Here is a 17142-nt window from a genome sequence, read left to right as displayed (position 1 = left end):
AAAATGACAAAAATTACAAAAATTACATTTTTGTCATTTTTGTCATTTTTGTCATTTTTGTCATTTTTGTCATTTTTGTCATTTTTGTCATTTTTGTCATTTTTGTCATTTTTGTCATTTTTGTCATTTTTGTCATTTTTGTCATTTTTGTCATTTTTGTCATTTTTGTCATTTTTGTCATTTTTGTCATTTTTGTCATTTTTGTCATTTTTGTCATTTTTGTCATTTTTGTCATTTTTGTCATTTTTGTCATTTTTGTCATTTTTGTCATTTTTGTCATTTTTGTCATTTTTGTCATTTTTGTCATTTTTGTCATTTTTGTCATTTTTGTCATTTTTGTCATTTTTGTCATTTTTGTCATTTTTGTCATTTTTGTCATTTTTGTCATTTTTGTCATTTTTGTCATTTTTGTCATTTTTGTCATTTTTGTCATTTTTGTCATTTTTGTCATTTTTGTCATTTTTGTCATTTTTGTCATTTTTGTCATTTTTGTCATTTTTGTCATTTTTGTCATTTTTGTCATTTTTGTCATTTTTGTCATTTTTGTCATTTTTGTCATTTTTGTCATTTTTGTCATTTTTGTCATTTTTGTCATTTTTGTCATTTTTGTCATTTTTGTCATTTTTGTCATTTTTGTCATTTTTGTCATTTTTGTCATTTTTGTCATTTTTGTCATTTTTGTCATTTTTGTCATTTTTGTCATTTTTGTCATTTTTGTCATTTTTGTCATTTTTGTCATTTTTGTCATTTTTGTCATTTTTGTCATTTTTGTCATTTTTGTCATTTTTGTCATTTTTGTCATTTTTGTCATTTTTGTCATTTTTGTCATTTTTGTCATTTTTGTCATTTTTGTCATTTTTGTCATTTTTGTCATTTTTGTCATTTTTGTCATTTTTGTCATTTTTGTCATTTTTGTCATTTTTGTCATTTTTGTCATTTTTGTCATTTTTGTCATTTTTGTCATTTTTGTCATTTTTGTCATTTTTGTCATTTTTGTCATTTTTGTCATTTTTGTCATTTTTGTCATTTTTGTCATTTTTGTCATTTTTGTCATTTTTGTCATTTTTGTCATTTTTGTCATTTTTGTCATTTTTGTCATTTTTGTCATTTTTGTCATTTTTGTCATTTTTGTCATTTTTGTCATTTTTGTCATTTTTGTCATTTTTGTCATTTTTGTCATTTTTGTCATTTTTGTCATTTTTGTCATTTTTGTCATTTTTGTCATTTTTGTCATTTTTGTCATTTTTGTCATTTTTGTCATTTTTGTCATTTTTGTCATTTTTGTCATTTTTGTCATTTTTGTCATTTTTGTCATTTTTGTCATTTTTGTCATTTTTGTCATTTTTGTCATTTTTGTCATTTTTGTCATTTTTGTCATTTTTGTCATTTTTGTCATTTTTGTCATTTTTGTCATTTTTGTCATTTTTGTCATTTTTGTCATTTTTGTCATTTTTGTCATTTTTGTCATTTTTGTCATTTTTGTCATTTTTGTCATTTTTGTCATTTTTGTCATTTTTGTCATTTTTGTCATTTTTGTCATTTTTGTCATTTTTGTCATTTTTGTCATTTTTGTCATTTTTGTCATTTTTGTCATTTTTGTCATTTTTGTCATTTTTGTCATTTTTGTCATTTTTGTCATTTTTGTCATTTTTGTCATTTTTGTCATTTTTGTCATTTTTGTCATTTTTGTCATTTTTGTCATTTTTGTCATTTTTGTCATTTTTGTCATTTTTGTCATTTTTGTCATTTTTGTCATTTTTGTCATTTTTGTCATTTTTGTCATTTTTGTCATTTTTGTCATTTTTGTCATTTTTGTCATTTTTGTCATTTTTGTCATTTTTGTCATTTTTGTCATTTTTGTCATTTTTGTCATTTTTGTCATTTTTGTCATTTTTGTCATTTTTGTCATTTTTGTCATTTTTGTCATTTTTGTCATTTTTGTCATTTTTGTCATTTTTGTCATTTTTGTCATTTTTGTCATTTTTGTCATTTTTGTCATTTTTGTCATTTTTGTCATTTTTGTCATTTTTGTCATTTTTGTCATTTTTGTCATTTTTGTCATTTTTGTCATTTTTGTCATTTTTGTCATTTTTGTCATTTTTGTCATTTTTGTCATTTTTGTCATTTTTGTCATTTTTGTCATTTTTGTCATTTTTGTCATTTTTGTCATTTTTGTCATTTTTGTCATTTTTGTCATTTTTGTCATTTTTGTCATTTTTGTCATTTTTGTCATTTTTGTCATTTTTGTCATTTTTGTCATTTTTGTCATTTTTGTCATTTTTGTCATTTTTGTCATTTTTGTCATTTTTGTCATTTTTGTCATTTTTGTCATTTTTGTCATTTTTGTCATTTTTGTCATTTTTGTCATTTTTGTCATTTTTGTCATTTTTGTCATTTTTGTCATTTTTGTCATTTTTGTCATTTTTGTCATTTTTGTCATTTTTGTCATTTTTGTCATTTTTGTCATTTTTGTCATTTTTGTCATTTTTGTCATTTTTGTCATTTTTGTCATTTTTGTCATTTTTGTCATTTTTGTCATTTTTGTCATTTTTGTCATTTTTGTCATTTTTGTCATTTTTGTCATTTTTGTCATTTTTGTCATTTTTGTCATTTTTGTCATTTTTGTCATTTTTGTCATTTTTGTCATTTTTGTCATTTTTGTCATTTTTGTCATTTTTGTCATTTTTGTCATTTTTGTCATTTTTGTCATTTTTGTCATTTTTGTCATTTTTGTCATTTTTGTCATTTTTGTCATTTTTGTCATTTTTGTCATTTTTGTCATTTTTGTCATTTTTGTCATTTTTGTCATTTTTGTCATTTTTGTCATTTTTGTCATTTTTGTCATTTTTGTCATTTTTGTCATTTTTGTCATTTTTGTCATTTTTGTCATTTTTGTCATTTTTGTCATTTTTGTCATTTTTGTCATTTTTGTCATTTTTGTCATTTTTGTCATTTTTGTCATTTTTGTCATTTTTGTCATTTTTGTCATTTTTGTCATTTTTGTCATTTTTGTCATTTTTGTCATTTTTGTCATTTTTGTCATTTTTGTCATTTTTGTCATTTTTGTCATTTTTGTCATTTTTGTCATTTTTGTCATTTTTGTCATTTTTGTCATTTTTGTCATTTTTGTCATTTTTGTCATTTTTGTCATTTTTGTCATTTTTGTCATTTTTGTCATTTTTGTCATTTTTGTCATTTTTGTCATTTTTGTCATTTTTGTCATTTTTGTCATTTTTGTCATTTTTGTCATTTTTGTCATTTTTGTCATTTTTGTCATTTTTGTCATTTTTGTCATTTTTGTCATTTTTGTCATTTTTGTCATTTTTGTCATTTTTGTCATTTTTGTCATTTTTGTCATTTTTGTCATTTTTGTCATTTTTGTCATTTTTGTCATTTTTGTCATTTTTGTCATTTTTGTCATTTTTGTCATTTTTGTCATTTTTGTCATTTTTGTCATTTTTGTCATTTTTGTCATTTTTGTCATTTTTGTCATTTTTGTCATTTTTGTCATTTTTGTCATTTTTGTCATTTTTGTCATTTTTGTCATTTTTGTCATTTTTGTCATTTTTGTCATTTTTGTCATTTTTGTCATTTTTGTCATTTTTGTCATTTTTGTCATTTTTGTCATTTTTGTCATTTTTGTCATTTTTGTCATTTTTGTCATTTTTGTCATTTTTGTCATTTTTGTCATTTTTGTCATTTTTGTCATTTTTGTCATTTTTGTCATTTTTGTCATTTTTGTCATTTTTGTCATTTTTGTCATTTTTGTCATTTTTGTCATTTTTGTCATTTTTGTCATTTTTGTCATTTTTGTCATTTTTGTCATTTTTGTCATTTTTGTCATTTTTGTCATTTTTGTCATTTTTGTCATTTTTGTCATTTTTGTCATTTTTGTCATTTTTGTCATTTTTGTCATTTTTGTCATTTTTGTCATTTTTGTCATTTTTGTCATTTTTGTCATTTTTGTCATTTTTGTCATTTTTGTCATTTTTGTCATTTTTGTCATTTTTGTCATTTTTGTCATTTTTGTCATTTTTGTCATTTTTGTCATTTTTGTCATTTTTGTCATTTTTGTCATTTTTGTCATTTTTGTCATTTTTGTCATTTTTGTCATTTTTGTCATTTTTGTCATTTTTGTCATTTTTGTCATTTTTGTCATTTTTGTCATTTTTGTCATTTTTGTCATTTTTGTCATTTTTGTCATTTTTGTCATTTTTGTCATTTTTGTCATTTTTGTCATTTTTGTCATTTTTGTCATTTTTGTCATTTTTGTCATTTTTGTCATTTTTGTCATTTTTGTCATTTTTGTCATTTTTGTCATTTTTGTCATTTTTGTCATTTTTGTCATTTTTGTCATTTTTGTCATTTTTGTCATTTTTGTCATTTTTGTCATTTTTGTCATTTTTGTCATTTTTGTCATTTTTGTCATTTTTGTCATTTTTGTCATTTTTGTCATTTTTGTCATTTTTGTCATTTTTGTCATTTTTGTCATTTTTGTCATTTTTGTCATTTTTGTCATTTTTGTCATTTTTGTCATTTTTGTCATTTTTGTCATTTTTGTCATTTTTGTCATTTTTGTCATTTTTGTCATTTTTGTCATTTTTGTCATTTTTGTCATTTTTGTCATTTTTGTCATTTTTGTCATTTTTGTCATTTTTGTCATTTTTGTCATTTTTGTCATTTTTGTCATTTTTGTCATTTTTGTCATTTTTGTCATTTTTGTCATTTTTGTCATTTTTGTCATTTTTGTCATTTTTGTCGTTTTTGTCATTTTTGTCATTTTTGTCATTTTTGTCATTTTTGTCATTTTTGTCATTCTTGTCATTTTTGTCATTTTTGTCATTTTTGTCATTTTTGTCATTTTTGTCATTTTTGTCATTTTTGTCATTTTTGTCATTTTTGTCATTTTTGTCATTTTTGTCATTTTTGTCATTTTTGTCATTTTTGTCATTTTTGTCATTTTTGTCATTTTTGTCATTTTTGTCATTTTTGTCATTTTTGTCATTTTTGTCATTTTTGTCATTTTTGTCATTTTTGTCGTTTTTGTCATTTTTGTCATTTTTGTCATTTTTGTCATTTTTGTCATTTTTGTCATTTTTGTCATTTTTGTCATTTTTGTCATTTTTGTCATTTTTGTCATTTTTGTCATTTTTGTCATTTTTGTCATTTTTGTCATTTTTGTCATTTTTGTCATTTTTGTCATTTTTGTCATTTTTGTCATTTTTGTCATTTTTGTCATTTTTGTCATTTTTGTCATTTTTGTCATTTTTGTCATTTTTGTCATTTTTGTCATTTTTGTCATTTTTGTCATTTTTGTCATTTTTGTCATTTTTGTCATTTTTGTCAATTTTGTCATTTTTGTCATTCTTGTCATTTTTGTTAGCATTTTATAGTTTTTTACATCAGACATTTTCAGAATTCAGAATTATTTGAGGCTTTTCCATTAAAAATACATTCAAATCAAGACAAAAAAGGTGGCTCCAGAAAGTTTTCTCAAGAGCCACCATTAATCGAACAGATTTGACGAACTGGATTTAAATTTCTATAAATATCAGTACTTAAGTATTTGAATTGAGAATGGCAGCATAAATGTAAATAATAATACCCAAAATAAATGTTTAAATTGCTGATAAAGCTTTCTCATGCATTTTGCTCAGTTTTTTCAATTTTCTTAGGGATGAATTTGGTTCGTTTAAAATATCCAAAAGACCTATATTTGATAACAATAACAAATCTGCTTTAACAAGTACACTTCTAGCAATCAAACACCATTTAATGACCCGTCTTCGGTTCCTTTCACAAAAAAAAAACGATGAACTCTCAACCTCAATAAAAGAAGCAATAAAATCAGCACTCAAACGCACCCAACGGGGGCATTAAAGTTCACTTCACACATGTTCGCATTCGTTCCCTATTTCGTATTGATCCCATTTCATGATGTTGCAATATTTCTATTTATTCTTTCTTTCACCCCGTTTTTTTTTTTTATTTCAGTTTACTTTCGTGGGGCTTTCCACTTCTCATGCTGGGTGTGGCCGCCGCCTTCAAGTACAAGGAACGGGACGTCAAAATCACCGGAGCCCAGGTCATCGCCCAGATCGTGCACGATCTTAACGGAGATAGTCACTGTTGGTGAGTTTCATTGAGCTTTTTTCTCATTTGTTAGGAATTTAGAAAAAAAAATCAATGTTCTTAAAGTTAGAATTTTTAAATTTTGAGTTTGAAACACGTAAACATTTTCAACCAGACTTAAAGTCCAACATGGGCTCTCAAAATAAAGAAATAATCGATACCGATAGGCAGCTTTAAATTATGGTCCCGAAAACCTCCAATAGGGAAGGCAAGCGTAAAGCAGCTTTTGACCATCCGTGAAAAGGTACATAATTAAATTTGATCTAATTTTCTGTCCACCCCAGGAGGGATTTCACCGACCAAGGACATCCCGAAAGTTTTCGGCTCATTGCCATCCTAGGGGGTGTTAATTTGTTAAAATAGAAAGGTCTTTTTTTTATTTTTGTGGAAAATTCAAAATTTTTCGAAAAAGTTAGTCGTAGTTAAAATTTTTGAATAGAATCATTTTTGAAAATTTCCCATATCGTGAGAATTAAATCATTCAAATTAGACCCATTCTATCACCTTTCATACATTGGCCCTGTTATTAACAAGGTGCTTCCTCTACCTTTTATCCCTCTCCCTCTCTTTCTCATCATAGGCTCATGGAGGGACCGGCCTACGTTTGGGGCTTCCTGGTGCCGTCGATTGTGTTGCTGTTTGCCGGGTTCTATCTCGCCTGTCAGGGTGGCGGTGCGGTCAAAATTGCCGCAGCCCTGCAGGTGGACTCCCGGATCAAGAACAAACTGGTCAAAAAGCGGGGCCTGCAAATCGGGCTGTTCTTTAAGGTGAGTTTGCTGGGTTGTCGTTAGTTTTTTTTCTATTTGGATTTGGGTGGGCATTTTTCACGTTGACTTTGTTTTCGGTTTTGCCGTTACTACGTCATTCCTCGGGTTTGTTAAAACTTTTTGGACCTGACGGACGGACAAACCTTGAAAAGCCCGGCTGGCAACGATGGGTTTATTTTTAGACGTTGTTGCGGGTTTACATTGAGCTTCCCGGATTGTTTTTGTGGCCGACGCCGATGACGCTTTCTGTGGGAAAGCAAACAAGCTTAAACTTTTCGTTTCATCCAACCCAGATGGGAAGGAATTTGTTTATTGAAGGATTTCATAATCAAATAACTTGTCAATGATGGAATTCTAGCATTGCCATAAAGGTAATGAATTATTAATTTGTTTATTCCGGGATAAGTTTCCGAATTTCTGTATCCATTAGGTTTTCTTATAAAACCGACATTTAAATTTTTCTTGAATAATATTCAAAGAAAAAGTAAGTTATAGAATTTCAAAACCTACAGTTTGTTCGTCAAGAGTTATCAACGCAGAAATTTCTCCTGACATAAAGCTGCTCGAATATTTTATAATTTTTTTTTATTCGTTGGATATCCTAATATGATTAGTTTATTTATGTTTATTTTAAGGCTGCGATTTTTTGAGCAAATTTAGCTGTTGTTGTGTGGTTAAGTTTTGGAAAAGACTACCATATTATATTGCATATCTACGAAAAAATATGTGATTTCATTTATTTCATTACAAATTTTTGAGTAGCATTTTAAGAATTAGGAAGACAAATTTCAAATAAATGTTGCTATTTAACTTCTACAACTTCACCATTAGTTTGAAGAAATTTTGCTTCAGAAAAAAAGTGGCTCCAGAGAATTATTTGCTAAATTTATCCTTGATCAGATAAAAAATGAAGGAAACACGTTGTCATAATTTTTGTTTATCAAATGCTTTATCAAGGAAGAATTCAATGGATAAAAACACGCATACTATGGTTTTAATTGTGTCAAAAGATTATAGCCCAGAAAGTCAGGCCCAATTAAAAAAAATCAAGAATTTTTTCGAGTTTATAGTTTGTAGATTAAAGCGCATAAAGCTCTTAAAATATGCCAAATTCTTCCATTAATGGGTGCTTTTGTAAAGTTCTACCGAAAATTTATAGTTTTACAGAATTCCAGTAAATTTACGTTACACAATCTGAGCTAATGATCACAAATTTTTGCAATTCTTAAAGAATTCACACATTATTTATCTTCATTTTGTGCCCATGATCACAATCAAAATTTATTATTTCACTTCAAATTTCTGATTTAATATTCAAATTAACCAAAATTTGATATTTGGTTTCTATATGTTAAAAAAATTAAAAATTCATTCATAGCTGTAAAACCAAAAATAAACACTTTTTTTTATTTTAATGGATTTTTAATATGAAAAAAATGAATTTCTAAGAAGGCTTGATGAAATAATTTTTAATCTATTCTATTAATTGATATAAATTTTCTAAAAAAAATCACTAAAATTATCAATAAAATTTTTTCTATACAAAACAGGTTTTATTTGTCTATAAAAAAAAGTTAAATGTCAACAAAATGGTATTGTTAACAATAATTTAAAAAAAAATAATATGAACTACATTTGTAGGAATAATAAAGCTTACCGAATTCATTCAAAAGTATTCTGAAACCGAAATTTTTTGAGCTTGTGAAAACCAATCATTTTTTAAACTTTAAGCATTCTTATAAAATTAAAAAAATAAAGAAAATTGGAATTCTTGTACACATAGCTCAAAACTTTTATTCTAGAGAATTAGTCATGTCTATTTGAAACATGTTTGTATGTATGTTCAATCAAAATATTTATTGCCTCGTTATGGATTTCAAGTAGCTTTATGAGTTTATAACGTATGTACTTCAGAAATAAGTTTTTCTTCCATGAAATTATGAATACCCTCAATCTGTTTGGTTTTGCCTAGTATAAGTGTGTTCCTTCGATAATATGTATGTTAGGTCCTTCAAGGTCTTTCTTTTTGAGTTTCTGCTAGAGCTCATTAGCTTTTTCTAAACCTTTTCAGTTCTTATAAAATTGTTCAAAACTGTATTTTTAAATTTGTGGAAAACAGAAGATTTTTTTAATTTTTTTTTTATTCCTCCTGATGTCCAAAAATAGAATAAACTCGTTTATCATGTTCCATTTTTAGACCTACTATCACCATAACTGTTTACAAATATCAATCAATCAATTAAGGTGCAAATTTTATAGAGCCTATATTCAACATTTCAATCTTTTTTTGCCAGCATGACATAAAAAATACTACAAGGAAGTCAACATAGAAAAGTTTTAACTTATGTGCTGCTGATAACGCTGGAAGTGAAAATGTTTGAGTTACTCGTACCAGAAATTTTAATGTTTTTAATCGTTATAAAGCTGTAACATACTTTTATGATCCTACTTGATTAAAAATAACATATTTTTTTTAACAATTTGTTGTTTTTATTTGGAGAAATAAAACTTTTAATAGATAATATTGTTTCAGGTCCAACGAAAGGAACAAGTTCAATACCAAAACAGGAACAGAAGGTTCGAAGATGGAAATTTTGATCATCCATATCTTTGTAAATCTTTCAATAACAGCGAAACCTATGCTGAAAATTCTCATTGAAACTTGCAAATAAAATCATTTACTACAAATGGATTTCCTGAAAAATATAAAACTCCCGTCCATTAATGAGATGGACATGGATTTATAAAAACCACCGTTTAAGAGGTCAAAAGTAGGGCAACATGGCTTGAATACAAATTGATGTTTACGATTTTATTCTAGTGTTTTATAGGCAAAATCTTGATGATCGATTTGCATACAATGCAACTGACAAATAGTCGATTATTCGTTAAATTGAGGCGGAAATAGCACATTTTTATACATTTTCTCAATATATCTTTAAAAGCTTACATTTCACATGCCACTAGTGTTGAACAAAAATATGTATTTTGTTTATCTTAACAAATTTGTACAATGTTTGAAAGATTTTAAAATTATCAGAAAAAAGTTATGATAGAAAATTTTGATTTTTGAAGTTTATTTTAATATTTTACACTGTAACTCAAAAGATAAAATTTCATAAATATGCATTTTGAATAAGTTTGTGCAAGACAGCAAAAAGAATGGACCTACGGTTGAAAAATTAGAATTCATATCGCAACTATAGGAAGAATAATCGATAAAATTATAACATTTTCATCATTCTGATGTAAAACTTTATCGAAGACACTTAGAAGATAAAGTGTGAAACAAAAAGTTATAAGCAACGAGCACATTTTTCGCATTTCCGATCACTGTGCCAAGAATTGACCACGGATACAGGAACAACCATGGAAACATATCTCGTACCAAATACCTTTCTATGCCGTAGGGTAACGGGCTTATTTTGGACCACCTTGTTAAGCTCTCTTGTAACGCAACTAATGATGAAATATTGCAATATATTTAGTGCCCGGGCTTCAACTATTTGTTATAAAAACTTCCACGATAAGTTGCTTTATAAGGTGGTTCCATTTGCTCACTTTGTTAGCATGAATTGAGCTATTCTCGCGTGAGCTTTCATTACGTCGTATAAAACAAGATGTAAACAAAGAGTTTTAGTAGGAAAAAATACAAAAAACTGATATAAACTTGTCACAACTTCTTTCCATTTAGAATATTTGTAACTTGGACAACATATTCTATATGTCAAAGACAAATTTTAAAGTTGTTTTGATAACTCTTGCAGCAATTTTCTGTGAATTCTTGAGATGTTTCATACGACGTAATGAAAGCTCGCGCGAAAATTAAACTAACGAAATTGTATTGAACCATCCTCCTTAAACTTTCTTATGTACCTATTCATTAGAAGGAGACTGGTGTCCCAAATAACCATAGAACTAATATAAAAATAATTCTCCATGTCAAATTGTGTCCATTTGTTAGATAAATTTTCGGGATATGCATCCCTTCCTATATTCCTAATCCTATTGTCCTGCTGCAAGAAAGAAACTATTGCAAATATTAAAAAATATTATCATTTTGAAATAACATCCCATTCATAATTTGTTTCCATTTGCTTGGTTAGTTTTCGAGTTATGAAAAAACTGGTGAGGGAGTCCCTTCCCCCCTTCCTATCGCATTATTCGTTGGATAAAGAGGCAAATACTTAATATTCATAGAAATATTTCTCGTTCTCAAATTCCTTTTAATGCCAAATTTGGTTTCATTTGCTCGTTTATTTTCGAGTTATGCTAAAAATGTGTAAGGAAGCTCCTCTTTCCCCTTTATATCTCCCTGTTGAAAGCATGGAGGAGCCTCAATTTATTGTTAGGAACATTTCTCGTATTCAAATACCCTGACATGCCAATTATGGTTCTATTTGCTCGGTCAGCTCTCCAGGTATGCTGAAAACTGTATGGGAGCCTATTCATAGAAGCATTTCTCGAACCCCTCATACTCTCCCATATCAAACTTTGTTCCATTTGCTGGAATAGTTCTCAAGTTATGCAATCAAAATTGTTTGGAAGCTCCCCTCCCCCTTCCTTTCTCTCGCTAGAAAAAAAGGGAGGTGTCTCTAATAAGCATAGAAACCTTTCTCGTATTTGAATACCCTAACATGCCAAATTTAATTATATCTGCTTGATTAGTTCTTAAATTATGTAAGACAAATTGTAAGCGATTCCCCCTTATTCTTTCCTATCTCCCCACTGGAAAAAAGCGAAAGATCCCAAACCATCATAGAAACATTCCTCATACCGAAATACACTCTCATTTCAAATTTGGTTCCATTTTCATGATCATTTCTCGAGTTATTACTTTATTCCAAGGAACCCCCTCCTCATTCTAGTGAGAGGGGGGGGGGGGGGGTTCTAAACTATTATTAGAACGTTTTTCGGCTCCCGAAGCCTCCACCTGCCAAGATTCACGTAAATCGTAGTTTCAGTCAGCTGGCAAATATCTGCACGTACTTGTAAGACAACTAAGTTATGGTCAAAACAAATTTGCATGTTTTAAGGTAAGACAATTTGGTAAAATTATCAGAAATTGATCAAACGTTGTTTGATAACAGAGATACGCTTGAGATAAAAATGCATGTTTTAGAAGCCTGTAAAAAACTTTTGACCGTTACACCATACTGCGGGGTGATCCCAAACAATTAAGTAACTATTTTATATATTTTAAGTATATCGCAATTTTTTTGCACATAATTAAACAAATGTTTTTTGATAAGTATGAGAAACAGATTCGCATTCAACTCAAATTTTAAAATTTTATCCATCCCACCCTGATATGATTGGTTTTGAATTTTAAGTGCAGTTTTAGAAAAATGTCCGGACTTTAAGCTAAGTTTAGGTAAAAAAAACTCAATATATACTTTTTGTAAAATATATACAGAAATGGTTTTGCTCAAGATCTTTCGAATGAGATCTAAATATTTACAATATGTCATAAGATTTTTGAGATTTGGCCGATCAAAATGTTCATGTTTTGAAGGGGTGATCCCAAATTCATGGCCGGCAGTGTATTTAGATTAAATTTCCTACAGTTCCAGTTTTCGGAATTCAAAACATAGCTTCTGTACTGAAAACATCTTAAACCCTGTATCAATCTTGTTCCATACACAATTAACTCCACTTGATGGTTGAAATTTGGATTTAAATTATACGAATCTTAAATTTAAACCAGTTTTGAAATAAAAAACAATGCTCAACTATTTTAATCTGAAAATTGAGTTAAGAGCTCTAACGATACATTCGTAGAGTAACCCTGATTCAGGCATAATTTCGTCAATTATTTAAGATGAAATTTAACAATGGAACCAATTTATAATTAAATTCTTAAAAAAGAACTAACTATTTGAAGGTCTCCAAAAGGCATTTTTAATAACTGAAAATTTATACGTTGGAATTAAAACTTTATGAATTGTTGTCGCAAAAATAGACAAAAATTGTCGAAAAACTTGATCATCATTTACACTACAATTATCTGAAATCAATAATAAGTTTGGACAATCGAAAAGATTATTTTAAAAATTTCAGGCATGTTTCAAATGTTGTCTTTAATGTTCACAACCAAGGTTGCCAAAATCACAGAAAAATCTGTAATTTCACAGAGTTTTATGCAAATTTTCATCACAGAATATGTATCATAGAGTTTTGAAATATTCAGAGCTTTCACAGATTTTTTTTAGTTTCGAATGGATTTCCAATATAATAATATTTTGCCAATATCAAATTTAGATTTCTTACTTCTAATTAGAAAAGTATGATAAGATTGGTAATGTTGATTGACTTTTCCCAAGTAAAAGGTTAACAAGACCTAATTTATCATGAAATTTCAATGAAATTAAAGGAAAAAGCATCACAGAAAACCTTCACAGAATTTGTCGGTTAAATCACAGAAAGTCAGAATTTTTTCTTAAAAAAACACAGATTTCTTTTCAGTAACCTTGCTTACAATGGAAATGCATAAAATCAATTTTTTGTATTGTTCAAGAAAAACATTCTTTGTGTTCAAAGTGAATAATACAAAACTTTCAAAATCATGAACGAAGGTAGCGGGTAGCATATGGACTGTAATGAGAAAACTAAATTAATGAAGACGATTTTCAAAATAATCTGCGATCTAAAAGTGATATTTTTTTTCAGATTTTATGACACATCGCAATCACTTTTGGATCGCAGATTATTTTGGAAATCGTTTTCATAAATTTAGTTTTCTCATTACATATGCTAAATTTGAACAACATTTAAAATATCAAACCTCAACGGACTAGTACGCTCAGAAAGTTATTTACACAAATTTCGCAATGTTTTCCCAATCATCAAATCTCATACATCAGGTAACATCGGTAAACACCAAATTCCGAAAAACACTTCCCCGGTAAAATTGTGGTTTGCACTCGCAACGGAGAGTTTTATTTTTTTCATTTTTTTTGTACGCCATCATCCTCCAAATTCCACAGCTCATCCACGACATCAAAAAGAGGGGGTTGAATGATGTTGATTTTTTCATATTGGAAACACGCACCGCAAACAAGCATTATAAATGACACACGCTACCCAGAATTTGGCCAAAAAAAATGCAAACAGATCGGGGAGGATCGATTGATTGGATTGGATTTTTTTTTGCTCCAGTCTTGATGGGTTGTAACGGATCAGATGAGGTTTATACCTACCATTATTGGGAGCTTTCTATTGATGGATTTTATGTAAGCTGTCAAATTTCTCCTCTGATACAGAAAGTTGAAAATAAAATTCTGACATGAATGTTTTGAATTACTGAAATCATTGTTAAATGCATTCCACAATTTTATTTTTAATCATAAAGAAATGCATTTTTGAAACCCCATGAAATTTCATTGCAGGACATGAAACTATTCAAATCCAACCAACAGACACGTCAATGAAAAGGAAAAGCTAGCAGCACCAGAAGTGCCTTTCTTTCGGAATCTGTTTGGCCCAAAATGTCGAAATTTCTGCATCAGCCTGGGCCAAGATTAAGCAACGGCAAACCTGGAACCCAAAATAAACTTACTGACAGACTAGAATCTAAATTGCTCACCCCTACCTCCATACCTCAAGTTCTTGCTAAGTCAGTCAGAAAGACGATGGTCAAAGGTCAATTTGCACTGGTTTGCCTAGCTTCTTCCAAAGTCTAGCGCTAGTTTGGGCTCAAGATACACCCAAATATGTTATTTTAATTTAGTGTTCAAATTTTCTGTATTTTCAAATGAACAAAGTACTCATCGGAAATTCACGTTTAAAAATCGCTCAAAATTTAATAGAATTTTGTTTTAAAACAAGAATTATCTCAACTTTCAGTGCACCTGAAAGTTCTGTTCCTGATAGTATGACAACACCTATAATTTTTCGGTCCATACCAGACCCGGTCTAGAGGGTCGTGTGTGTGTGTGGTCTAGAAGTTTTCCGGGCAGTCGTCGTCGGTGAAAGTTGAAACTTTTGAGGTTATGTTCTCGGAGGGACCTTTCTTTCCGTTTTCTCTTATCGGTTTTGGGTAGCGACAGCTTCGGGATTAATGTATTCATTGCATGCATGAAATGCTCGGAAGGTACTTCATATTTGTTGAAATTTGCAACGTGAATTTTCCCTACCGTATAGGTGAATTAGTGTTTGGTTTGCGCTTTCTCTTTCTGGAATAATCATTTAAAAATTTGTCAACTAGTAAGATCCAGAGTCGCATAGCTATCGGGTTTTTGAGGATTTTCGACAATCATTAGATAGAAGTAAATTTCGGGTTCGGAAAAAGATTATTTTTTCTATGGCGCACCGCCTGTACAATATTCCCTTGGAAAAGGCATAATTTGAAGAAGAAAAATATAACATCTTTGAGGGGGGTTTTTTGAACGGGTTTGACCACGAGTTTGTCTTAAAAGTACTTCGAAAACATGCCCGAGTTGATCACTTTTAGGCCAGAGAAGGAGCCCTTTAGAGTTAGCCTGTCGTTCCACCCTAATCTAACTTATGGGATAACAAAAATCCTTTCTCAACACTGTTTGAAAACATTGAACTAGAGCTTCAACACCCTAAAGGATCCGTTGGTCTCCCTGAAGGATAAAATTCCTCAAGAAAAGATCTGGAATCTATGAAATTCCCTGTGAGAGCTGGCCAAACTTGTCGCAAATTTAAAATTCGACTTAAAGAACACAGAAATGCTCTAGACAACCACAGGGTCAATGAATGAAGATGAGCCACGAATTATGTCGTCGTTTTCTCCCCTAATCAAAAGGAAAACTTCATAACCGAACCTTTTTTCGACGAACATGACAACACTCGTAGTAGGTACGATCCTGCCAGTTATTTTTTTGTGTGATCAGTCGGACATCGTCTTGTAGATGGGCAACATCAAGCTTGAAACTGGTCGAAAAAAAAGGTAATTTTAAATCCTTTTTTACCGCTTGTAAAAACGTTATGTGTTGTGTCCCGTAATACGTATTTATTGTGCAATGTTACTTCCTTCAACGTTCGATATCAATAGAGATAACGTTCCAAAAAGTGCAAAAAAAAGTGTAGAAAAAAAGTTATAAGGTCAATTATGTTCATGGCAACACTTAAAATTCTTTTTATGACTTTAACTTTTGACTGATTGTATAAAGATAAAATTTCTCAGAGTTATCTATTTATTTTTATTTACATAGTTTTCCGTCTCAAAACATAACTTGATAATCAATTTATTAGTCGCAGCGTGTGGCGTAGAGGATAGCCTTCAAGTCTTCTAAGCCAGCGGGCATGCGATCAGTTCCCGGTCACGGCATACATAGTATACTTTCTGTGGGTTTGTGGTTTTAGAATTTGTAAGATGCTAGCCATCATAACCTCGAAAGATGTACGCTTAGAGCTAAGAAAAAGGAATCTCTTCGAGGAAACATCAAGTATGTGTTTGTGTTCGTTTTTTAGTTCAAGAAATGAATTTATCGTAGTAATAGCGGGTAATAACTCGATCTTAAAAGGAATTTAAAAAAAAAAGTGTTGGCAATCAGGTCAGAAAATTGGTTCACCTACGGCGGAATTTAATCCTATGTCACTCTAGTTTTAAGCGTTTCATTTCACGAAGAAGTACCTCATGGGGGGGAGGGGTTTTGATGATCTATTTTTTTCTATGATATATTTGCTTAAACAATGAATGAATTAAAAAAAAAACAAAGATTTCTTATTACTTTTAAGTTAATCTTTTTACGTTCTTTTGCATCAAAAGTTTTTTGAATAACATAGAAAATTTTGAAAATACTTCCAAAAGTCTGTAAAGTATTGTATAAGGAATCCTTTGGTAACAAATTAGAGAACTTACTTTCATCGATGATTGAAATCTTTGAATTTGTTCTCAAATCTGGTCAGTTTAGTTTATTTGATTTGAACAAATAAGTTAAATGTACCAAACTCTCGAGCTGACTGTCTGACTGTCTGACTTTGGTTACAAAATTTAAAGTTTGATTTTGAAATTACAATCAAAGTTATAAGTCTTGCAATTTGAATTCCTCAACGAAAAAGTAATCTTGATAATTATTACTTATTCATGAACATAATCTGAATTTTTAATATTAATTCTGTATTTGAATTCTTAATTTGAATAAGAATTCAGGTTCAGAATTCTGATACAGCATCAATATTCAAAATCCAGATTAAGCTCATAAATGAGTTAAAATTATCCAGATTACTTATTGATAAGTTTGAATTGTGGATCATTTTCTGAGTTTCAATACGA

At 29.4% G+C, this 17142-nt stretch overlaps 1 protein-coding gene across 1 annotated transcript in view; it reads left to right on the top strand.

Annotated features, from left to right (window-relative positions):
- LOC129757264 (adhesion G protein-coupled receptor L1-like) overlaps window positions 1-17142 on the top strand; it is a 205335-nt gene that overhangs the window by 106052 nt on the left and 82141 nt on the right. The window contains exons 4-5 of the mRNA XM_055754426.1: window positions 5995-6132; window positions 6713-6899. Of these exons, the coding sequence (XP_055610401.1) occupies window positions 5995-6132; window positions 6713-6899 (325 nt within the window). The remainder of the gene's footprint in view (window positions 1-5994; window positions 6133-6712; window positions 6900-17142) is intronic.

The sequence above is a fragment of the Uranotaenia lowii genome, chromosome 3 (genome assembly GCF_029784155.1).
Source record: "Uranotaenia lowii strain MFRU-FL chromosome 3, ASM2978415v1, whole genome shotgun sequence".
Lineage (NCBI taxonomy): Eukaryota > Metazoa > Arthropoda > Insecta > Diptera > Culicidae > Uranotaenia > Uranotaenia lowii.
This window is presented reverse-complemented; position numbering and strand designations above follow the sequence as displayed.